This window comes from Passer domesticus, chromosome 14 (genome assembly GCF_036417665.1).
Source record: "Passer domesticus isolate bPasDom1 chromosome 14, bPasDom1.hap1, whole genome shotgun sequence".
NCBI classification, from domain to species: domain Eukaryota; kingdom Metazoa; phylum Chordata; class Aves; order Passeriformes; family Passeridae; genus Passer; species Passer domesticus.
Window position 1 is genome coordinate 11166493 of NC_087487.1, and position 23014 is coordinate 11189506.

Sequence of the window (23014 nt, forward strand, 5' to 3'; positions counted from 1 at the left end):
AACACTACAGTAAAGCCAGGGTTTCATCTTATGCCTAATAATGTACTAATTCCAGATTTATTGGATGTAATTCTCCATCTCAATATACAAAGACTAATTGATGTATAAAAACCAAATGTTTTGAAACTCACGTAAGGGAAAGACATTAGAAGCAGAGTTTTACATTGTCGTGTGTGTTCCTTGCCATTTAAGAAATCAGGTAACAGTTCTGATAGCTTAAATTTTATAAAAGTACAAATCTCAGCAGCAGACTATGCAGCTGGGCAGTCTGAATGTTTGGTGGACCCTACACACTTCAGCAAATATTAATTCCAACCTTCCAGACAGAAAATATGTGGAAAAGTAACACCTAAGTATGGTGATAAAAAGAGACAGACAAGATTGCTGAGACAGCAGGGTGACCTCATACTTTATGAAATACATCCCTTCATTTCTCCTTGGCTGCTTTCTTTTTAATGCTTGTCTTCAGCATCCTATGTGAGTTGAGATCTCTGAATGGATGAAATTTTATTTTTAAATAAGAAACTTCTTTCTGCTTATATCACTTTTCAGATCAATTTTGATTAAAATGTGTACTCTAGCAATATTTTTTGATAGGATGAAGATCTGCAGCAGCATCTTTGTGTTTAGATTTGGGCAAAGTCTACAGCTGAATGACATGTTTGCTGTGCCCTTAATAAATAAATTGCTCACTGGCTGTGCTGCTTGCAAACAGACAGCCTTTGGGCAATGCCCATTTTTTCCTTTGTAATATTTGAAAGGCAGGTTCAGTTGAGCTGGAGAAAAGGGCCCAAATCTCCATTTTAAAATACTGACATGCTATTTTCATTTACTGAAAAATAATACTGTAAGGCTCTTGACTTGGAATTCTTCTGTGAATTTTTAACACACAAATCAGTTCATAAACCTTATGATACATATAATTTACAAACAAAAGCTGGACATTTAATGGGATTTCTGCAGGCACATTATAATTATACATGAACAATAGTCAACGGGGAAGGGAGTGATGGTAGCACCATTAGGAAAAGAGAAGCATGACTGCTACCTCTGCAAGACTTAACTTGATGGGAACTCAGCTATTCCCATGGCAATTCAAAACACTGAAATTATGCTGATTTAGTACTTGGTGTGCATTTATGACACGTTTTTGTTGTTTTTTGGTTTTTTTTTTTAATCTTACCTTAGAAGTGTCACATTGATATACGTGGGATTCATCACACACAATGAAATTGAACCCATTCAAAAGAAATTAATATGCACAGTTCCTTTGGTTCACTGTCCAGCACATGTACACGTTGGAAAAAAATACAGTAAATAATTGTACCATTGACTGCGTTGGGATCTCTTCTAAGTTATAAAGTATACTTTATTCTGACCTTTAGTACTCAGAGACTTTCCTTAATTTTGCAAATTACAGTGTTTCTCTGGTTCATTCCTGTGACTTTAATAGCCCCATCTGCTGGCTGAGCACCAGGTACGAGAACGAGCATGTACCTTTGAAAGCCTCTTGTTGTAACAGGGCTTCCATAAACTTGCTGCTGAAATGTTCTGGTTTTTTCCTAAGTGAGACAAAAGAGAGAAAATTGGAAAACTGCATTTTATAGGTGCACATTATCTCACAATGCTGTGGAGTTCATTTTGTGTTTGCAAAGTTCTTGGTTTCTGCCAGTGTCAGTCTGCTTTGCTAATGATGAAGTGGCACTTTTGTGGTTGTAGGAACTTAATTTCCTAAAACAATTTACAATTTTCTAAAGCAAAAAGCTGTGAAACTGTAGAAACTGGAAGAAAATATAAGATTAAATGTAAATGGAAATGCTAACTGAGAAAAGAACTAAGCAGTGATTTGCCCTCAGATGCAGTACATCAGTAGCATTGAGTCTGTGTTGTTTTCTGGAGTTTGTCTTATTGCTGCTCTTCCCTAGGCATCCATTTGTGTACAAGGTAGGATACAGGGCAGGAGAGACTCTTGATGCGGCTCAGTAGGCTCATTTTCATGTTCTAGTGTTCTTTTAATGGAAATAGATGTGACAGATCTCCCAGAAATAATGAGGGAGGCTTGATTCATCCCCTCATTTTTTAAATGGAACTACTCTGTACTGCTTTTTGAGGGAAAGCTTTTGATGTTGCGTGTATAGCCATGGTACTACTTGTTCTACAGGGATATAAAGAAAGTAGCTTATAAGATAGCTAAAGAATATGAGCACATGCTTCTTGTGCATCACTGGAACTGAACACAAATTTGATGTTGCATCTGCAGATTGTCCTAAAAATGTACTGTTACTATAAACCTGTGATTTATCTATTAATACAGCAAAATCCCTTTAATAGATTTCAATTATATTTAAAAATATCTTACATATAAAAACATATTCCCTGCAAAACCTGTCAAATAGCCTGAGAAAGGAAAATCCTGAAAAAAACAGTGTTGGGGGAGGATGTGTGTTGGAGGAGTATACCAGACGTCTGATTGTGGTCACTATGAAGAAACAAAAACTTGAGGAGGAAGGGAAAAGTGTTAATGAATGTACAATGAATAAGAGCCTAAACTGTATTGTAATTTTTGATGCTGTCCATTGCAATAAAGATCACCTTAATTATTTTGCAATGTTCAGTAAAGAAAACTATGCTGAATAAGAGCAATTTGTCTTTTTCCAATGTTTAATCCAGTGACTGAAGAGAGAATGATTTAACAGAGCTTAAACAAGCACTAACAGAAAAATAAGTTAACTACAGCCATCCTATTAATCAGTGGATTCTGGTCTGATAAGACACTTGAGTGTTTTTTAAGGCAGTGAAATGTACAAGACAAGTCAAAATCACTTATGATATGGTTGTCTCAGCAGTATAGCAATTCAATTTTCTTGTGACTGTGAAGACTTTCAGTAAGTCCTTACAAGAAAATCACAGTGTAACTATTACTGTCTTAGTAAATTAATGTTTACAAATCCTTGTGAACTCAAATTGGTAAGTAAAAGTTATCTTTGCTTATAGCCTGGTCTAAAATACAGAAGGATTGAGTATCAAAAAGAAGTCAAATATTTATTTCATAAAGATTAAGTACAGGATTGTGTTCATGTTATTTTAAAAGCTTTTTCAAAACTCAGTTGCTGAAATTTTCAAAGTATTTAAATGTTTCAGGTGAGTTTTACTGAAAGTCAAAAGAGCTCATGGTCCCCATTCACATAATTGCTTGGGAAAATATCAGCTGCTATCCTAGTTCTATAATAAATAGCACATGGCTTAGGAGACCAAAGGAGAGCTTCCTGCTGAAGATCATGCACAAATACTGGCATACCATGGAAAATTTTCTGGTGGCGTCAGTGCAGAAGATACAACACAGGATGCCTTTAAGTGCATTAAAAGAACACAGATGATTTTAAAAGGAAACCTGGGAAATACATTGATCATATGTTCAAGATCAACATTTCCCGGTTAGTGGGAGTGTTCCTGTAATATCTTTCTACTTGTGTTTTTTTGCCTTCCAAATGCATTTAGCACAGTGATCCAAGGAAATCCACCCTGCTGCAGCTTTCCCAGCCTCTGTGCTGCTCCTCTCCTGCAGAGGTGCTCTTTAATGAGCACATGTTTCTCGGTCACAGGTAGTCCACGTTATGCCTGACTGCATTTCTTTACAGGCTTTAAAACCCTAAGCCTGAAGGCACAAGTGCCATATGTAGACTCGATGGAAGCCTGATCCTTCAGTGGACAGCTCAAGTGATTATGAATTACTCACTTGTGAAATCCTGCAGTGATATAAACAAAAGGACTGGTGAATCATTAAAAAAACTGATTTCTGTTTCAAAAACAATTTAGTTCATTTAATAATAAAGTTTTAAGTTTTTTTAAAGATTTCTAACCAATTATCCTCTATACCTTGAGGAAAAAAAAAGTGTATGTATATAAAGAACTTACATAAATAATTGTTACCTTTTAAATACCAGATAAAGACATGTGGAGAGGTAACCATCAAAGGAAGTGTTACAAACAGCAGACCCTAAACTTTGTTTTGGTAGGATTGGCAGCTAACACTGACCATTTCTGCTCAGCAAATATCTGGATTTGTCTTTTCCTAAGACCAGCTAATCCATGCTCTCTTCTTCAGGAACTACACTCACATCTTTTTGTATTCACTTGAAGAACAGGTGGCTCAGATCAGCCAAACCTTAATCCTAGCAGACCTTGAACTTACTGGAACACTATTGCTCTTCCAGTGTGCTTAGAAGTTTTCTTTTTTTTTCCCTGCCATTGCTATGATTAATAACGGTCTTGACGCACGGACACAGATACACTTATATGTACACTAATAAACACAAATAGGAAACATAATAGGTTAGGATATTTTAACCAGAAATCAGTCAGGAAGGCTGACCAGCAGGTTTTTTTAATGTGATAGGCAAAAATCATATTTTCACTAAACAGAGTTAGTCTTTTAGATAGTCTTACAAATAAGAGACAAATGCTCTTCATTATCCATTGATTAAAGGAAAGGTGGTTTTCTATTCTAAGTTAATTTACTGAACAGCTGGACAAATCTCTAAAACTTTAAAAAGATTATTACCAAATGTTTTGAAATATATTGTGCTTTGCCTATCCTAAATCTGAATGTTGTACAATTTGATGATCTGAGGTAACCAATTTGTACTCAGAGTAGTACAGAGCCCATGACAGCCCATCTCTTGTGATTGTCTGTACTTAGTAACCATTTCTAAAATCCTAAACTGTCCACTGTGAGCTCAGAGTACTGAGACCACTTACAGACACTTTTCCAAATTATGACTCATTATGTTAAGCCTTCTTTTCATGAAACTCTGCTTAACTGTGCATGTGCTGATTGTTTTCTTTGTCATCTGACTTTCAGACTGGTTACTGATCTCCTTTGATATACTGTACATGACATCCTAACAAAACCAAGTCTTTAATCAAAATGATGAGGATTCAAATGTGTGCCACTGTCAGACAGCAGGGTAAGGCTAACATGCAGCAGATGTGTACTTGCAGGTCAGATGGAATGAATGGATTTAAGACATACAGTTGGTACAATCTTTAGTTTAACCCTAGATCTGATTTTAAAATCCAGGCAAAACATTTTCACAATGAGCTATGTTGGTTTGAACTGCCAGCTGGCACAAATATTTTATACATGGGATAGTTCTGACAAGCCCTGATTGTCACAATCTAGAAAGCAACAGGAATTCATTGCAGAGAAAGAGATCAATGACTCTTGATGACAAAAAAACACTTTTTGACAAAAATCATTTGCGTTAGTAGTTCTGTGTCACTATTTTTTCATTCGTGCTGATAATCTACAAGATCAAGATGTAGAAAAGCAAAAGGCAGGTGATTACTTCTAACAGCTTTCATTAATGCAAACCCAAAACACTGAGACTGCATAAATGAAATCTGCAGCTGTGTATCAAAAATAGCACTCAAGGATCAGGAAGCACCAAGAGCAAATATGCCAGAATATGATCTGCCTTAATACAGTTTAGAAAAGAGCCTGCAAATTTAAACATTTATTTTTGTGAGCTGAACTTTTCTCAAGAAAACAATATATAAGCTGTGGGTGGGTTAGACTGATCTATTTTTCTCCTACACATACACAAAAGTTTTAAAACTGTGCCAACCTTACTGAACTCAGTGGGAGTTGTGGTGCTCCATACTTTGAGGAGAAACTTTTGCTGCAAAACTGTTCTGAAGTGCCTCTATTATTTAAGCTATAGCATGATTAGTTTTCTTAAGTTCATTACAGGCATTAAATTTATTGTAGTAAAGACTGTTGAGGGCACTGCTATTTATTAGGGAAAGTGTTGCCAGATAATATTTTTATTATAGGGAAGTACAGTAAATATAACTTAATGGACTATAAAAAGAAACATGTAGGTTATGCTCTTTGTTCTGCTCTGGGAAAATATAGATTTTTGTGCACTGTGGTGATATTTGTTTAATGTCGTTGATTTTGAACTGTTCCCCATGGCTATTGGTACATGCCAAGATTTTGTAGATTCAAGCTGAGGACTGGTTAATTGTGAATTCACTGAAAGATCCATGAGAAATGCTGATGGCAATAATAATGCTCAACTGAATAAGCAGTTAAGCACTTCTTAACAAGTTATCTTGTTGATGAACCCACTAGAAATACTGTGATGGATAAATTAATCAGGGGCTAATTCCTGCTCAAGAGCTCTGAGCAGAATGTACTGTTGCAGGAGTACAAAGGACCAGAGAGTTCATAGGTACCTCCAGATGTTGATTCCTGTTGTATAAGAATTTTTCCTACACAGCATTCCCAGCATTCCCACTGCTGTGCGTGGCTGTTGACCTCCAGCTGGAGCATCAGTCCTTTGATGCTTATAGGTAGAGGGGTTGAATTCACAGCAACCCTAGCAGCGCTCTAATATATACCAGACAATGAAATGGCTTTTGTCAGCCACGACTTTGGGGAAATGTTACCATTTGCAGACTAATCTTTCACTGAGAATAGTTTTTACTCTCAAAACAGAGGTGAATGAGTCCACTGAGGTTAATGAATTCATGAACATGAGTCAGAGATGTAGATCAAAACTCCTGCCTTTATTCTCTTACCGTATGCTGAAGTATTTGTACAGTCATTGCTTTCCTTCTACATGAGAAAATAGGATGATGACAACTTTTTAAAGTCATCATAAGAAAATTATCCCTGTTGTTTAATCATGGAGTATAATGGGTCTACCAAAACATGATGTATCAAAAATGTTTTTCAAGATGACTCAGAGACTACAGTACCCAGTTTTGTACTTTGGTGCCCCACTCAAAATCAGAACTATTTTCAGAAGGAACCCCATGCATGACCATTTCCTTTATGATTGCTCTGCTCTTCATATTTCAGTTCATCTACATCCTGGGATCTTTGGGCAAAGAAAAGAATACAGTTCTAAATTTTTCCTTATTCTATTGGGAAGCATTTTGTTGAAGCTTTGGATGAGAAAGGTTAACAACTGAAAATGTAACTTCACCTTTGTGATCTTAGTGCATTTTCCTCAGTTCTGTTCAGCACACTGAAAACTAACTAGAGGTCATGATAAGAATATCCACAGTTGCCAGAGAGTAAAGAATGATATGAAAATGCACAGTGCTTTAATAGTTGAGGAGGGGAATTTATTTTTCTCTTTGTGACTCCTGTATTTAGTTTATATAATATGTGACAATAAGTCACATATTGCTGAAGAGCTATTAAGTTCCATAGTGTTTACATCTATATTATCACAGAACATTATGGCTCTATGGTTTTCAGGTAGACTCTGATTCTCTTAAAATACCCAGATAGGTGATTTACTGTAGCTTCAAGCATCTGTTTAACCTAGAACGTAACTTATGCCACTTGTGTATATGATGTCCAACACAGTGAATGCCAGTGGAAAGTCCCTATTTTGCAGTTGCAAAATGTTCTAAACCCCAGTCCTGTTCTTGGTGACCTCTTTGCTGTGGTACAGTTTGTAGCAGGGTTGGCATAGCATGGTCAGTGCAGGATTTGCCTTTAAAGTGCACTGTGGAAAATCCCTGGTTTAGGCTATAAATGTTTTGGGGGGGGGTATTGTCTTAGCTCTCACTCGTGCCACCTTTGGTTTCTGCAGTTGGATATAGATGCACTGACTTGTGAGTGAGCATCTAACAGATCTGATTTTCAGATTGCATTCTTGTCTTAAAAATCAAAAAGGAAGAGTTGCACGTTATTGATAAGCACCAACTACACACCTTCCTGGTGATGAAGAATGTTGTCATGAGTCAACGCCTACATCTTTGTCTTTCAATCTTATGTCTCTGTGGGGCTCCATGATAGTAGTATCAGCTGCTTCCTCTCATCTACCTTATGATTCTTCTATCCAGGACCTCAAATATTCCACCTGTGCTTTCTTGTCCTCTCTTGCTGTCCATACACAGTATCCTGAGGTCTCATTGCTGTACCTAATTACTTGCAGGGCAAGAGGCAGCATGTCCTGTGGCTGTTTGTGTGTTGATTGTCCACCTGGTGAGCCAGACAAAACAGAACTTTTAAGTTCACGTTGCAGTTTTTCTCTTAATGAGGCCAGTCATCTATCTAGTCATCAGTTTTCATGTAGCTGGGTAGAACTTAATATCTCTGAGATCACTGCTCTTCTATCGAATTTATTGAGATTGGCCAATAGATTCAAAAGTTAGTGGGAAAGACAGAAAACACAGTTGCATAAGCTTGGGATGATCAGGTTAGGAACAAAGTAATGCTTTCTGAGTGCCAGACTAGACTGGTGCACTGTTTAGGTGTGTACTCACTAGACTGAAGGAGACAAACAGATTCAGAGATCAGATAGTTTCCTAAACGCTGTAAATAAAGCTATCCCATGAAAGGGTCAAGGAGACCTGCTTGTGTCAGCATATTCACATTGCCTCTCCTTCCACTTTCTGCATCATGGAAATGACTTTGAATCTGGAACAGTCTTTAAAGCTAATTCCATCAGCATCCAGGGAAAAATTTTGACGCTGTGGAGATGAGCAGTAGAATCCTTATAGGCAGATTACAAACTTGTAGGTGCTTATATTGAACTCATGGGATGTCTCTGAGATTTCATGCATCTATTCCTTCACCTTATTTTATGTAGAGGCAGAATCATTCAAATGTGTGAAATTTAGAGTTCAGACTGTCCTCTACAATGAAATCTCTGAATAATCCAAGTAGTCACACTTATTATAATTATGTTATCTATTATGATACTATAATAACCCAGATAATCACACTAGATTCAGAATGTGCTACTGCTACTGGATTTCTGCAGGACAAACTCACTGGACCATTAATTTTCATTTGCATCACTTCCTCAACACAAAGCAGGCTTGATGCCACATTAACTGGCAGCCCAGAGGTTCACAGTGTGCTGGGGAGTCCAGGTGGTGCAGCTCTGGTGAAAAGGCTCATCTAGTCCCTTCCTTGCAGTTCTAGTGTAAATCTTGAGCAACAGAAGGTGGGCAAAAGCAGGAGCAGATGAACTTCTCAGTATAATTTTCTTTAACTCACAGCTTCCAAAATTCTGTGGTTAGGTAAGAATCTCCGCTTTCATTTAAAAATTAAATCTCAGAAGCCATAAAGTAAATCAAAAGAAAAACAAACAGATATTAATCTTGTGATGTTTGATCCAATTTTGTGTTTTGGGAACTGTCTTCTGGTTTTTGAACACCTGGATTTGGCAAGGCTGCTATCATGCCTGGAACAACACTCACAAAGAGTTTTCTTACTATCACTATTCCCCTCCCACTCCCTTTCAGGCAAATGAACTAATTTGGACACAATATTTCAACACATTTTTTTTGCATTGACGGTGGCTAATAGCCTGCTATAGAAGGAACATATCTAAAAGCTCAAATAAATAGCTGAATAATGTGCTCTTCATGAACCAAATGATGCAAATCTATAGTAAACTAAAATATTAAAAATTAATTTCTCTACTTACATACCAAGCCTGAGTTTAGGATTAGTATTAAAAAAATACAAGGGGAGCATAACTGCTATGCTAGGGGCTATGAGTTCTCCTACTTTAATGAGTATCTTGTCAACTTTAGGACATTTACATTAGAAATATTTTATATGTTGTACAGATAACGTGGGAAAGAACTTAGAGTTCATGATTTTGTACTATTTATCATCTTAAGGAAAGTAAAGAGCTGAGTGTATACATTTATTTAAATTAGTTAGGCTTTAAAGACCTTGAATTCCTAGATCTGTTAGAACGTAATCCTAAAATGTGTTCTGGCAATCAGCAGTTTAACTGAATTGAAGCATGCATTTGCAATTTCTTTGTTGGATCACTATCACATTAAAGGTATCCTGAAGATTTGAATACTTTCTGTCTAAATATCCTGAGACTTTACAACAGTTATTACAATCCCAAAATAGAAAACAAAAATATTGCACAAGAACCTGAAATGGGGAAAAATAATTTAAAATCCTATTTTTGAAGAATGGGATCCTATTTTGATATTTGCAAATGCACTTCATTAATGTCTTAGTATTTAAGAAAAATAAATCTTTAGACTTTACAGTTTATCTTGATATGAGTTCATTAAGACTTTGAAATGTCTTTTCTACTGTTAAAATGTACTTGAGGTGCTTCTGTGAATCTTTTTTATTTACTGAACACACCAGAGTGACTCACTCGGAAAACTTAGGGGCTATCAAGTAAAATAGTATTTAGGGATTCCTCTAAATGTCTGTTATTCACACAAGAGACTGGAGATGCTTCTCTGTTATACTAATTCCTAGTTGATAGTTTTTTAGCTGTTTTGTATAAGAAGGTATTTGTGTGCTGAGAATGCATTATCAGATTGTGAGTGGAAGAATTTCACTCTCTGGATGGTGTTTAATGTGGTCATATACCACACATGCATTTTACTGAAATGCCTGGCTTCGTTTCCTGATTTTTTTTATCTTTCTTTTTTTTTTAACTTAAAGACCTGAATGCAGTGGTCAGAGGGACTGGAGAGCTCAGAATGGTAGTAATGAGATATGGAGCCCTTTTCTCCTCGGTCACTGGCATGAATTTGACCCTGGTTAGTAATAACTGAGTCGTTATCAGCTGGTGGCTGTTTGGTGGCCTAGGACACACAAGCTGGTGGTTTCACTTTGTGTAATGACCCGTGGCTGCATACACATACACACAGCCTGCAGTTAAAACATGTGCAAATAGCTTGGGAAATACCATATAGCTCATGACTGAACTTCAAAACTCAGGCTGAAAGGTCGTCGGTGGTGGCAATTAAGAGTGACAGGCTTTATATCCTGTCAGCCACAGAGAGCAAGGTGCTCACCAGCATTCACACAGGGCATTTGCTCCTGCTTGGACAGTGGAACTCACACATTTAAAGCAGAATAACACAAAATAATGGACAAGTACTAAATTAATTCTGTACAAGACAAAGTGATGAAGCAAAGTCCTTATAGATCTGGAGTCTGCAAGCGAAAGGAGGGAAGCTGAAAATAATGGGGAAGAAAATCTGAGGGAAAAAAAGTAGTGGAAAAGGGAAGATATTTATTATTAAAATAGAGAATGCAGAGATACACTGATGGTCCATGCTTCCCAAAACATGTGACTCCTCTTCTTGCCTCCTTTACAGAGGTAATCTACTTCCTGTGAAAAAATGGCTTGTTATATAAGATTAAAAACACAGTAGAGTATTTAGGCACATTCTTCACTTCTAGCATGTGCTGCTTGTTTCAGCAGAGTGCCTGTTGTTCCTTACAGGAATTATTTGCTTATCTACCTTACCAAAATGAAGGTTCATAATTAAGCTGTGTAGACTCAGCTAAAGGGTTTGGTTATGATGATGGATGCGGTTTTACTACATCAGCAGCTAGCAGCATGATGACCAGGAAATCAGTAAGGAGTAACATAGAAATAAGATCTCCACTGATGTGACAGGATCTTTAGAGAGGGTTGGGAGGGCTTTTGGAGCAAATGCATGCTGGGTCAGGATTTTCCACAAACTCATTTATCCATCTCTACAGTTACTGTTAAATATCTGTGACATACGTGTGTTGATTCACTGGTGAAAGGCTTAAAGATCAGGCTGGGTTGACATTTCTTCTTGTAAGGCTCAATATCATGAAAACATTTGAAGTGTAAAGAGCTGCAGAACTGGCTAGTTTCACATGTCATACTGATGCTGTGTGGCTTTGTAAAAGAACTGATACACTTTGACGCTCTAGGCCTGAAGCAAATACAGAGCATAGGACTTCTGAGCATGGCAAGAGACCGTGAAGCAGCAGCACAGAGCACCAGGTAAGATCAAATCCCTGGCTATCTTCCATTTCCCTGTCACACCGTATATGCTTAATAAACTGCTTTTACAATAGTGATAGGATCTGACTGCCACCTGCATGCTGTGTAATGTGTATCCTCTACAGAAAGAACATTTTGCAGCTGCAAGATGTAAGTACATTAAGCCCAGAATACCTGGATGTTCTAAGGTGAGCTCACTGCTTTCTAAGCTGTAAAAATGCTTAATCCCTGTGTCACTTTATATTATTTTGTAGTTAATGTTGTCAGTGGGTTGACAAAGGCACATATAACCAGGGGCAGAATCTGGCCTATCATATTTATTAGGGTGTGATTCCTCAACTAGACACTACATGTGCCCTCGTAAGGGCACATCCTCTGCTTTGTTTTTCATCTGAAATGTGAGTGAGTAGATCTTGTGTTACAAAGCAATAATTGCCAACTCTGTGACAAATCTATGTGAGCTCAGTGCTGGTACATGGTAACGTGTAGATGCTAAGATCAGTTTGATTTAAGAACTTTAAACAAACCCAACTGACCACTTAGCAATATATTTTTGTCTGACTTTTTTGACTGGAACTTAGATAGAAAGCTCTTTGGAGCAGGAAATCATCTCTTATTTGATAATTATATGAGGCCCTGTTCCTAACTAATGTTCTACTGAGAATTTATTATATTTTTAATGATTTTTTAAAAACTTAGAGTAGTGCAAACACTGTTCATAGCTTATATTCAGTTCTGAGGCTTTTTAATTCTTGTTTTAATTTCTTCTCTCTAATATTCTTCTTATCTATAGTCACATTTCTTTCATCTTCAGTTATTTTACCTCATTAACTTTTTCTTCTTTTGCAGAAGCAGTAGATTTTGCTCTGCTCAAATGCAAACCTTTCTGCTGTAGTTAGCAAAGGACTGTTGGTATGTAGGTCTTCACTTCCTGCTCTTTGTGTCTTTTGGTGCTTCTTGCAATAAACTAAGGATTATGATATTCTTTAGTCAACTTTGTTTTTGTCTTTTGCAGTCCTTCACTGCTAAATAAGAAAGCCAAGATTCTTTCACAAGCTCAAGAAGCATATTGCAGCTTTCCAATAGGTAACCACAGATACTTCATACGTAACCATTGATTTTCTATCCAGGGATATGTAGGAAGTCTTACAAAGAGCATGAGTAAGGACGCATCTAATAACATGTCAGAATTTTCCTGTTTCCACACTTGAATGCTCAGTCCAGAATACTGATCCCCGCACCACAGAACAACCACAGTTTACAAAGTCAATATATACTGTATGAAGTAGCTGTATAGTTATGATAGTTACCACAGGGAATGAAACCTAAAATTTTTAGATGCAAGCAGAGGGCATAGGCAGGATCTGACTTTTCTCTGAAGTAGGCTCAGCTAGAGGAAAAATATTGATTTTCACCACAGCCATCCTTCCTTCAGAAGTTATTTCATGTTTGAAAGGAATGCATGAGGCTATAGAGAAAAAGAAAAAGGGTGGTATTTTATCTTAATTTATAATTTTATTTTATTTACAGGGCTCAGTTATTTTCTGTGTTCTCTTCCTGAAATAAAAGCAAATAAACCAGATTTTCTTTAAATACAGTGTTTGATGTATACTGCATTGGAAGTTATTAATTAGTATCAGTGCTCAGTCTTGGCAGTCATGATTTCTTCCAAGCAGGTATTACAGAAATCAAACAAGAAAAGTAAAAATAAATTAAACTTGAGACTTCTATTTGTGTGAAGTACCCAAATGTTAACAAATTTCTCTGAACCAACTGCTGTCTTAAATCTCTAAAGTCTGAAACCAGATTTTCTAAGACTGATGGAAACTGCCAGCTTCAGTTCAGGAGGTCTTTGCAGACTGAAATCAATTGCTTGGCTTCAAAACCCTGTAGTCAATACTGGCTTTTCTGGCTGCTGGGCTTGGTGGGACACTGATCAGATGCACAACGAGGTTGCTGTTGGGGTTGGGTGGGTTTTGGTAGGACACATTTATGCTGAAATGGAGGTGCTCCTTTCAGATGGGTCAAAGGAAAAGTGGAGGAGGGCACTGCACAGAATGCAGGTTACATTCTCTAAGCCCCCTGAAAAATCTAGTTTTGCCCATGTTTTTTCACTCATTTTTTCAATGTGCACAATTGACAGCTTGATAATCATGAGCAGTATGAAAAAAAACCCAAAAAACAAAAAACAAACCCACAATCAGTTCTAAGGCAGTATTGTATGCAATTCTTATGTTGTGGCATTTCCTTGGGATAATAAAAGCAGAATTGCACAGTGCACCCTAATGAAAATATATTTCCATTTCAGAATATATGTATATGAACTCCAGTATTATTTATGCCTGTTTTAAAAACAACAACAAAAAAAAGTAACTCCTTTTTAAAGAATTTAAACTTCCCTTCGTGTTCTTTTTCCTCATTCTTCTGAAGAATTTCTGCCTGAAGCACAGCTACATTGCACTCATAAAACATATCAAGGTATCAGCATTCTCCACGACTCCAACCACTCCAATCACTGCTGTGTGAACAGCTGTGAGTGCATTTTTTTAATATTTGCAACTAAAAATACTTCTGTGCTTAAAAGTGTCTAGTTCTGCAGGCCTTCTTTGGCCAGGACACTTCTCAAATATTCAGTGAAATTCTAAACCCAGTAGGACTCCAGACTGAAAATCAAAATCTTGGGAATGTACTTCAGGGGGTAAAAAAACCAAAGCAATAAATAAACTTTGAGGAAAAAAAAATCCTTTTTGGTTAAGAAAGCAAAAAAACAAGTTCTTAAGAATACTGGCTCTGAAAACACAGCTCTGTATTTCTGAGAGAGTAATTCCTCGTGCAGGAAATACCTGTGTAATTAACGTTTACTAAAGCAAAAATTCAAACCTGCATTCTGCTCATGCCAAACTACTGCTGACTTCATGCAAACAGAAGTGTTCTAAAGTGTCCTACTTTCTTACAAAGAACAAATGTGGATTTTGTAATAGTGTAAGGAAGCATAAATCTTCCTAATTCAATATTCATATAAAATTACTCATAATTGTATTAGCATGCATAGTATAAAATAAGCAACAAAAGATGGTGGATATTAACAGAAATTCCTGTGTGATTGCAGTGATGGACCATGGCACATTTTGCTAAGGATGTCTGGCTGCAAAGCCAGGGAGTCCAGCAGAGGCAATTAGGTGAACTGAAGGCAAGGTTATTCATTCCTCAGTGAAATAATTCTGCATGATCTGAATTTACCAGGGTTTTCAGTCACTGATACTTAGAAGGCTTAATATTTAAAATACTAAATATTTGCATGTTATTTGGTGAGTGAATAGTTTTCTGCTTGTTCAGCTGCAAATAGTAATTACCATTAGAAACAAATATGCTACACCTATCAGTAGAGGAATATGTACTGAGACTGCTTCACAAAGCACTGTCACAGTATGAGGTACATAAATAGTGATTTGGTACCTCAGTTGTAATTTTGAGCATGGCAGTTTGTTAATCCTAAAATTGGGTAAAAATGAATGCAACAGTAAAGAGAATATCTATAGACATTTAATTAACTCATAATTTGAAATGCTTTTTGTTTTTATTGGGTCAATTTATAAAAGCACCACATTTGAGTTAGGTATGTTTATGTGTAGTTCTTCTTTACTTACACCTACTGAGCAACACCAAAGATTTTTAAAAGATAGTGAGAAAAGGTTTCTCCTTCATTCTCTGCTAATTTTGTTTTGTGCTTACCATGGCAGTCTCATTTGAACTGACAGATTCATAGGTTGTAAGATATGAGGTATAGAATGAGATTTTATATTTTCTGTCACCCAACAGCCAATTAAAGCCCTAAATCGTTTATAAAAGAAAAGAACTCAGTTACTCTTGTCACAGCACATAGGGTAAAAAATAGGTCCAAAATGTTTAGATCTTTGTATTTGTTTTCAGTTCTTGAGACAATTAATCTAGGCAGGTGTAAAAAGGACAGGGGAACGAGCCTTCAAATTGCAGTCTTAATTCTTTGGAGGTGTTCATTACTGGAACAATGTTGTGGTACATCAGCAACAGAGACCAAGTGTGTATTAGTTCTTGTCTACTCAGTTATTCCTTCCTCCAACACATCTACACCATTTCATTTGTTTCAGTAGCTGCTGTATTTAAGACAGACCAAAAGATGTGGATGTTCAGGGTTTCACAGTTCCATCCTGAAAATGGCTCACAAAACACCTCTGACTACACCTCATCCATCAAATAGCAAACAATGAAAATCCACGGGATTAAATTGCACCTTGTGGAGCTTCTTGTTGAAGGCAAAGAGCGATAAAAGGAGGGGAAACCAGAAGTTTCATTATCAAAACAATCGGAGTAACTAGTCTAAAGATACTCCATCTACTCTTACAATACTGTTTTATTCCAGCATTCAGTGTAAACCCCCCACTGCTCTAGGAGCAAATCTGTTCCAGATTCACATGGCAAGCAGCACTGTGTTCAGTTGTAGAGTAGGTTTCTAAGCCACAGTAATTTCAATGCCACAAGGAACACAGACTATTAAGTAAGTTGTAGAACCTGGCTAATTCTCATCAGTAGTTCAAAGCACCAATGCCTATTACTAAAATTTGTAAATTAGTAAGTTATCAACCAGCATAGCCCATTTGCACGATTTTCCCATGAGCGTTAATGATATTTGATGTTTTCCTAAAGTCTGCTCCTGCAGGCTAGTGAGTAGATGCAAACTTTAGCTTCCATCAAAAAAGAGTTCTCGCCTTTATGGTTAGAGATAAAACATGAAAACATGAGCCAGCTGAACCCTGGAGTATCAAAAACCAGAAGGCAAATAAGCAGAGCCCAAAATTTATTTATTTATTTTTTGAAGATTTGGCAAGCATAAGCTAATCTTTTGATATTTGATGGACCACTTTAAGCTTTTTAAACACCTGTAGTTAGCAATATTGAACTGGCACAGTATGAAACAGAAGTTCTCTCCAAATACCATTGTACCAGGTCCTGATTTTGCAAGTCGATAAACACCATCCAGTGGGAGCTTACGGCACTGTGCAAGTTTGAACCTTTATTTAATAGATGCAGGTTAATATTAATTATTTATTAAAATATAGTGTAAAATATTCTTTTTTTCCTGTATAGAATTAAAATAATCCTTGTAATATGAAACCTGAGCACAGCTCTCTAATTTAGCACAGCACATAATTATGGAGTTAAGCACGTGTGAAAACGCTGATTCAGCTTTCTTCTTCTGTGTGTGCTGAGAACTAGTGAAGAATCCCCAATTATTTAAAGTTTTATTTTATTATTCATTTAAGAACAAACATTCCAAAAATGGAAAGGACACTGAAAGTATTGGAGGCACAAATCTTGTGACTTTCATGTGAGAGATAATCAAGCTCCTCTGAATACATCCATGAACAAAATTATGAAATAAGTTTCTGTGTGTAGCTTCCAATTCTTGCAAATGATGAAGTAATGCTTGTAACAGATTTGTCTTTCTGAGTCTTGTTGACCTAGTGGAATATGGCTCATTTTCCTTCAGGATCATTGCAGTAATCTCAGCTAAAACCTTACATCTGCCAGAATAGAGGATTAGACAAATTGGCAGGTGGTAATAGATTCAGAAGTTAAAAGGAAACAAACTGAGCAGCAGGATAAAATCACGGCAAGGTAATTAACATTCTGTTTATATTTTCAAAGAAGAAACAACAGGAAAAGTACAGATGCCGGTTCAGATTTGTGGACACTCCCAGGAATTTTTTTGCTTTAGGTAAAACAGTAAGAACTGCCCAGAACCTGTGGGACACAACTGGCCACTCTGGTGAAAGAGGTCAGATTGCACTGAGACACAAGTCCCACAGAAGGGTGTCATTTAATACACATGGCTGCTCCCTGCACAGAACTGCTTCTCAGCTCCAGATGTGCTTGTGGGAAAAAAAAAAAAAAAAGAAAAAAAAAGAAAAAGAAAAGGTCACAAGGGAACAACTAGAATTTAGAAATTATAATATAAATTAAAAGTGATATCAGAGCTATTGGGAGTTTGTTTAAGGCAAATTTTAGTCTGGCATTGTACCATGGGTACCTTAACACACCTGAAGATATATAGCCCAAGAGCTACAGGGGAAAACAGAGCAATCATGCAGCAATCAGTCATTTTTTAAAATACCACATGGGGCATATGGCAGAGAACAAAGATTATTCTGTGCACAGTACCTACTGCCAATGCAGTGTTCTTTGAGGGGCTGATTCAGAAGTCAGATGATGCAGAAGGGACTGGGTTTATATCAAAATATGTAAGGTTTTGAGGACCTTACCAAAGAAAAGAGAAATCATAAAAAATGCTGGCCCTGGTGAGGGCTGCTGCAGAATTCCCAGCTGCCCAAGGTGGACCATTTTGTTAATTAGTGATTGTGTCCTTGCAGCTTTGCAGAAGTTGAATACCTTCAGTTTCACCCTGTTGGTCACAGACTTGATCTAGTGAGAGCTGAATCTTTGTTAGTTTTTTTTTTATAATCTCAGGGTGCCTTAAAATATGCACCCATCTGCAGCCTTTCACCTGTAGTGAGCAGAACTACATGTGCATCTGATTTTCGTGTCTATACAAGCAACATTAAAATAATTTTACCACTTTGTTTGAAATATATCAGTAGCTTTATTTAGGCCTGTAAGTATATAGCAGTTTTATCTGAGTATCCAAGCAGAGGTTATTTCAAGCAGAGAGAAAGAGAAATTATTTCTTTTCTCCTGTGTAGCAATTTATATTGAAGTAGGACTGTCTTCCCTCTAGGGAAAAGATAAAAAAAACGTTTAAATATCAGTGAAAGGAATTTTGAGGCAAAATTATCTCTGCAGACTCAAAAAGTGAGAATTTTACCTGTAATTTCATGTGTATTTAGGGTGAAACTCCAGACAAAACAGCACTGTGACACTCTGTCAGTGAGGTGTGGTCTGAACACCAAGCAGGGACAAAGCATCTGGCTAAGGCACAGCTGTGGAACCTGAGAGAGGTGTTCAGTACCCATTTCTGAACAATTTTCTAGTTGAAACCCTTTAACCAGTCTGTGTCTCAATCCCCTTACTGGTGAGGTATGGATCATATTCCCCAACTACACAACGAGTTAAATTTCACATCACCCTGAACACTTATGAATGTTTGTAATCATTCACTGTGAGATCAGAGGCTTGCAAGGTAAAACATAATCCAAATATAAGGTCATCCATGTCAAAGCCTTCCATGCAGTAGGAATACCCAGTGTTACTCATTGGGAATAAATTTCCATTCCAGCCTATTTCAAATGTCCTTGCAATGCTACTGTTACGCCATCTGAAGTTTCTTATGGGAGTATTAATTTCTTTGCAACAGATTTTAGCATGGAGCTACAAGGAATTCTTGCCTAGAAGAGGGAACTTGTTGATTTTCATGTCTATTAATCCAGTGTAGCACTCATTGCATGGGTTTACTTTACATGAACAGATTTGGTTGTTAAGGTAGCAGAGTGTTTGTTGTTGTTTTTCTGTGTTGTTGTTTTATGTTAGGTGGTAAACCATAAAATATTTCAGGACTTTTAGCTATATATTGTAAAGTTTAAGTGAGTCTTTTTATAATAAGCTAATTTTTATCTAAGATGTCATTACATTAATTTTTGAAGTCTTCAATTTTTCCTCTTTTTTAAATAAGAAACATAACATTAAAAGCAAATTTGATTTGTACTCTTTAATGTATTGCTTCTATGTAGTGCTCTTGCAGAGCCTAGGTATATACATTTTGTATATTATGTCCTTGCAGAATTCCCACTGTGTGGTACATAGGCAGAAGAAGTAGGGCATAGAGGACAGGTTTACATTTCTCCCCTTTTACTAGCTAAGAATTTAACTTGGTTTCAGCTCCAACTGAAATGTTTCTGATATTATATTGCATAACTCCATGCTATATAATATCAGAAATATTTTGTTGAAATCAAGTTCCCCTAGTTGTCTAGCATACTAAATTAGAAAGACAATAATTTTTCTTTTGCTAACACAGTTCTTTCTTACACAGTGACCCAGATCCCAGTGAGTTTCCTTCAGCTCAGAAATATGATTTCACAGAACAGTCTGTACATTGGTGCTAGTTCTACCTTTTAAAATTGTATTCCTTATGGATGGTATTTTCATCTCTTTAGTTGCATATTCTTTCTGTTTGTTTCAAAGCAAAGCTAAGATAATAATAATTCCTAATTCATCAACATGGCCCTAATTGATTTCTCATTATCCTTTTACTAAACTTTTCAGGGGAATTTTAGAACAAATTTGTTGTTGAAAAATTATCTCAGGGCCTCATCCTAAAGCATAAGAACTAGACTTAAAGGACATTTACCAAACTTAAATAATCAGAATAACAACAGGCAGAAGATATTCACTGTAAATTGGAAGGAAATCCATAGAAGCTAATTGATTTATAAAATAAATTATTAGAATGATTTTTAATTAAATTATGAGCAGGTATACTACAGCTTATAAATATACTCCAACAGGCGAATCTTAGGAAAGTAAGTATTAGTAAATCAGAGCAAGGATGCTGTAACATTGCATGGATGGACATCCCCTGATATTCTTGGCTCTTACCAGATGTTATTTAATTTATGGAGACTAAATTTTAGCACAGACAGCACTGCACTTTGCACAGTGACAAGATGCTCCATGTGTCATTCCAAAATAGGATGTGTTTTTAGACTTCCAGGGAAACTGCAGTAAGCCTCCCACTCGCTGGAGGTCAGGAAATCTAAAGTTCATGGAAGTGCTGCAAGTTTTTTATTGAATCAGCTTTTCCAGAAAAGTTGGAACAGGGAGAGGTATCAGGGAGATCTGAATAACCCCTTTAAATCAAATTCTACAGGAATTCTGTGCATTGATTTGAGTCATGCTCCAGTAGATGTTCAACATGGCTTCAAGGGCTGAGTGAGTTTACATTTAGGGTTGCTCAGTTTAGTAGCAGGCAGAGCTCCTAATCCCTGTGGAGCTGCTGTTAGCCATTGGTTAACCTCAAGTTCACAGGAATTGGCTTTAATTCAGAGCCTGCTTTGCTGCTTTGGGTGGGTTTTGTTTAAATTTGGACCAGTCAGTTAAACTGCTTTTTCTTGAGTTTTTCTTCTTACTCTTGAGAAAATCTGGTTTTAACAGTACTTTCAGGCACTCTTCCATAATCATGCTATTTCTTGTGCTGATTGTCTTTAGGGTTTGGCCAGAGGGGTGGGGAGGTCTGGGGACAAGAGGACGGGCAGGGGGAAGCAAGGGTGTGCTTTCAGTGTGGCCTCTAACATCAGCATCTTTTCTTCCTTGCCTAAGAGGAATACTCTGAGTGTCCAGACAGTGTGCAATTAAATTCCAAAGGTACTGGAGGGAACATTCCACATGTTTTTAATAATGACCCTTAGAAATTTAATGTGACCTTTTTTTAGTATCATTTGGGATCTGGCAGTCTAACTTCTGATGAGGATGCAGAAGGGTTGCCTTTTATATCAGAAAAAAAAATGATGTCTGTATTTGGCTTGCAGAAAAGTACTTGAAATCTGTGTATAATCCTCAGCAAAGAAAAGTTTTCTTTTATGAATGCAGCGTTTAACAAGCAAATACATTTCATCTGCTTTTTAACAAGGGGAATATTGCTGTGATTTAAAAGTCTAAGATATTTTCTGGGAGTATTTCTCTACGTTCTTACTGCAGATTTCTCTGTATTTATCTTAGAACTACTAGTTGATGGGACAAAATGTGATTGCAGGATCTTTTAGCTTTAGAAGGTCCTATTCAGTATTCCCCATGTGTGAAAATCTCACTAGCTGGCATTACAAGGGCAGAATCTTAATGCACTTCTTTGGGTTTGTTCTGTAGAGCGTTGGTTTGATGTGGCCCCTGCCTTTCCACTGGCTAATCGAGGTCCACTGGGACTGGAGATGGGTAAGCAGCTATTTCACTTATCTTGTACATGTCCATATACAAAGATCCATGGTTACTTACCACGGAGATGGACAGGAAATAACAGTGAGGGGGGAGATCTTTGCCTCATTAGTAACATTACATTTCCTATAGTGCATATTTTTCATATATTAAAAGTTAATAAGATGGTGTTAGCTTACAAGACTTAAAGAGAGATGTGATCATAGTAAATATGTCTAGAGCTTTAGAAAATATTACCAAGGTATTTTAAAGCATTTCTAGAACTCTTTCCTTTATATTCTTTATATGTCAAACAGTAGTATTTTTTTATTCCTTGTTTAAAGTCTTAAGGCCTGCAGCTACCATAATAAAATTAATGTTTCATGTTATGTTGGATATAACAGTTACAGTTTGAGCCCCCAGTCTTGACTACGGCTGTGGAGTAGCAGGGGTGGAGCAACACCTGTAGCAGGGTAGCTCCTCTCACAAGACATTGAAATGTGCCTGGACAAGACTCAGAGAAGTCCTGATGCATCCCTTTTATAGATAAGGAATTGATAGATTAAATTATACACTAAATTAATAACTAAGTTACAACAGAAGGGAACAAAATCTTTCTTTGGAGAAAGCTCTGTTTATCATTCCTATAGGTATTGTGTATGTTTTGCAGTGGGCACACTGTCAACCAAAGCTAAGTTTAACTCACACATAAAAGGTACTTTGCTGGCATCTTTTCATTGCCATTATATCAAAATTACTGTAGCTCAGATGCTGTGGCTTCAAATTGCATCTTCCATATATGAACAGAGTGCTGCTTGTAAGAACAGATAAGAACCAAGAATATAGTTGGCACTAAATAAATAATACTTAATATTTCATCCTTTTATAAATAACTCCCTTGCATTCTTCTCTCAAGTTTACACACATACCTGGATGGGGTTCTGTTTAACATAGATATTTTTTCCATTGTTTAGAGAAAATATATCGAGGGGAGAACATTTCAATTAAGTGCACCTACTCCAAGAGTTAGAAAGGTCAGTCACTTCTCAGGAAGCTGTGAAACTCCTGTAAAATGCTTCTGTGTATTTATGTATCTGAAAATATGAACCAAAAAATAGATTAACGAAAATGTTGAGAAAAAGGATTACTCAGAGAGTAAAAGCATAAGGAAAAACCCCATCATGGCAGTGACTGGCATCATCTCAAGCCTAGCTCGGTGTGGGAGACTCCCGGCCTTTGCACACCGGCTGCATTGCTGATTCCCTTTGTGCACAGGGTAATTTTTGAGGAAGTTTTGGAGAAAAATCCAGTAAGGTGCAATAGCCTTTGTG

The 23014-nt window shown here is 36.8% G+C and overlaps 1 protein-coding gene across 3 annotated transcripts in view; it reads left to right on the plus strand.

The window, feature by feature from the left end:
- Positions 1–23014, plus strand: part of LOC135280806 (uncharacterized) — a 44189-nt gene that overhangs the window by 7994 nt on the left and 13181 nt on the right. For 2 of the 3 annotated variants that reach the window (XM_064389091.1, XM_064389093.1), the window contains exons 5-8: positions 10460–10557; positions 11714–11786; positions 12802–12872; positions 21639–21704. In XM_064389091.1, coding sequence (XP_064245161.1) covers positions 10460–10557; positions 11714–11786; positions 12802–12872; positions 21639–21704 — 308 coding nt within the window. The remainder of the gene's footprint in view (positions 1–10459; positions 10558–11713; positions 11787–12801; positions 12873–21638; positions 21705–23014) is intronic. The other variant, XM_064389094.1, reaches the window with a different exon arrangement.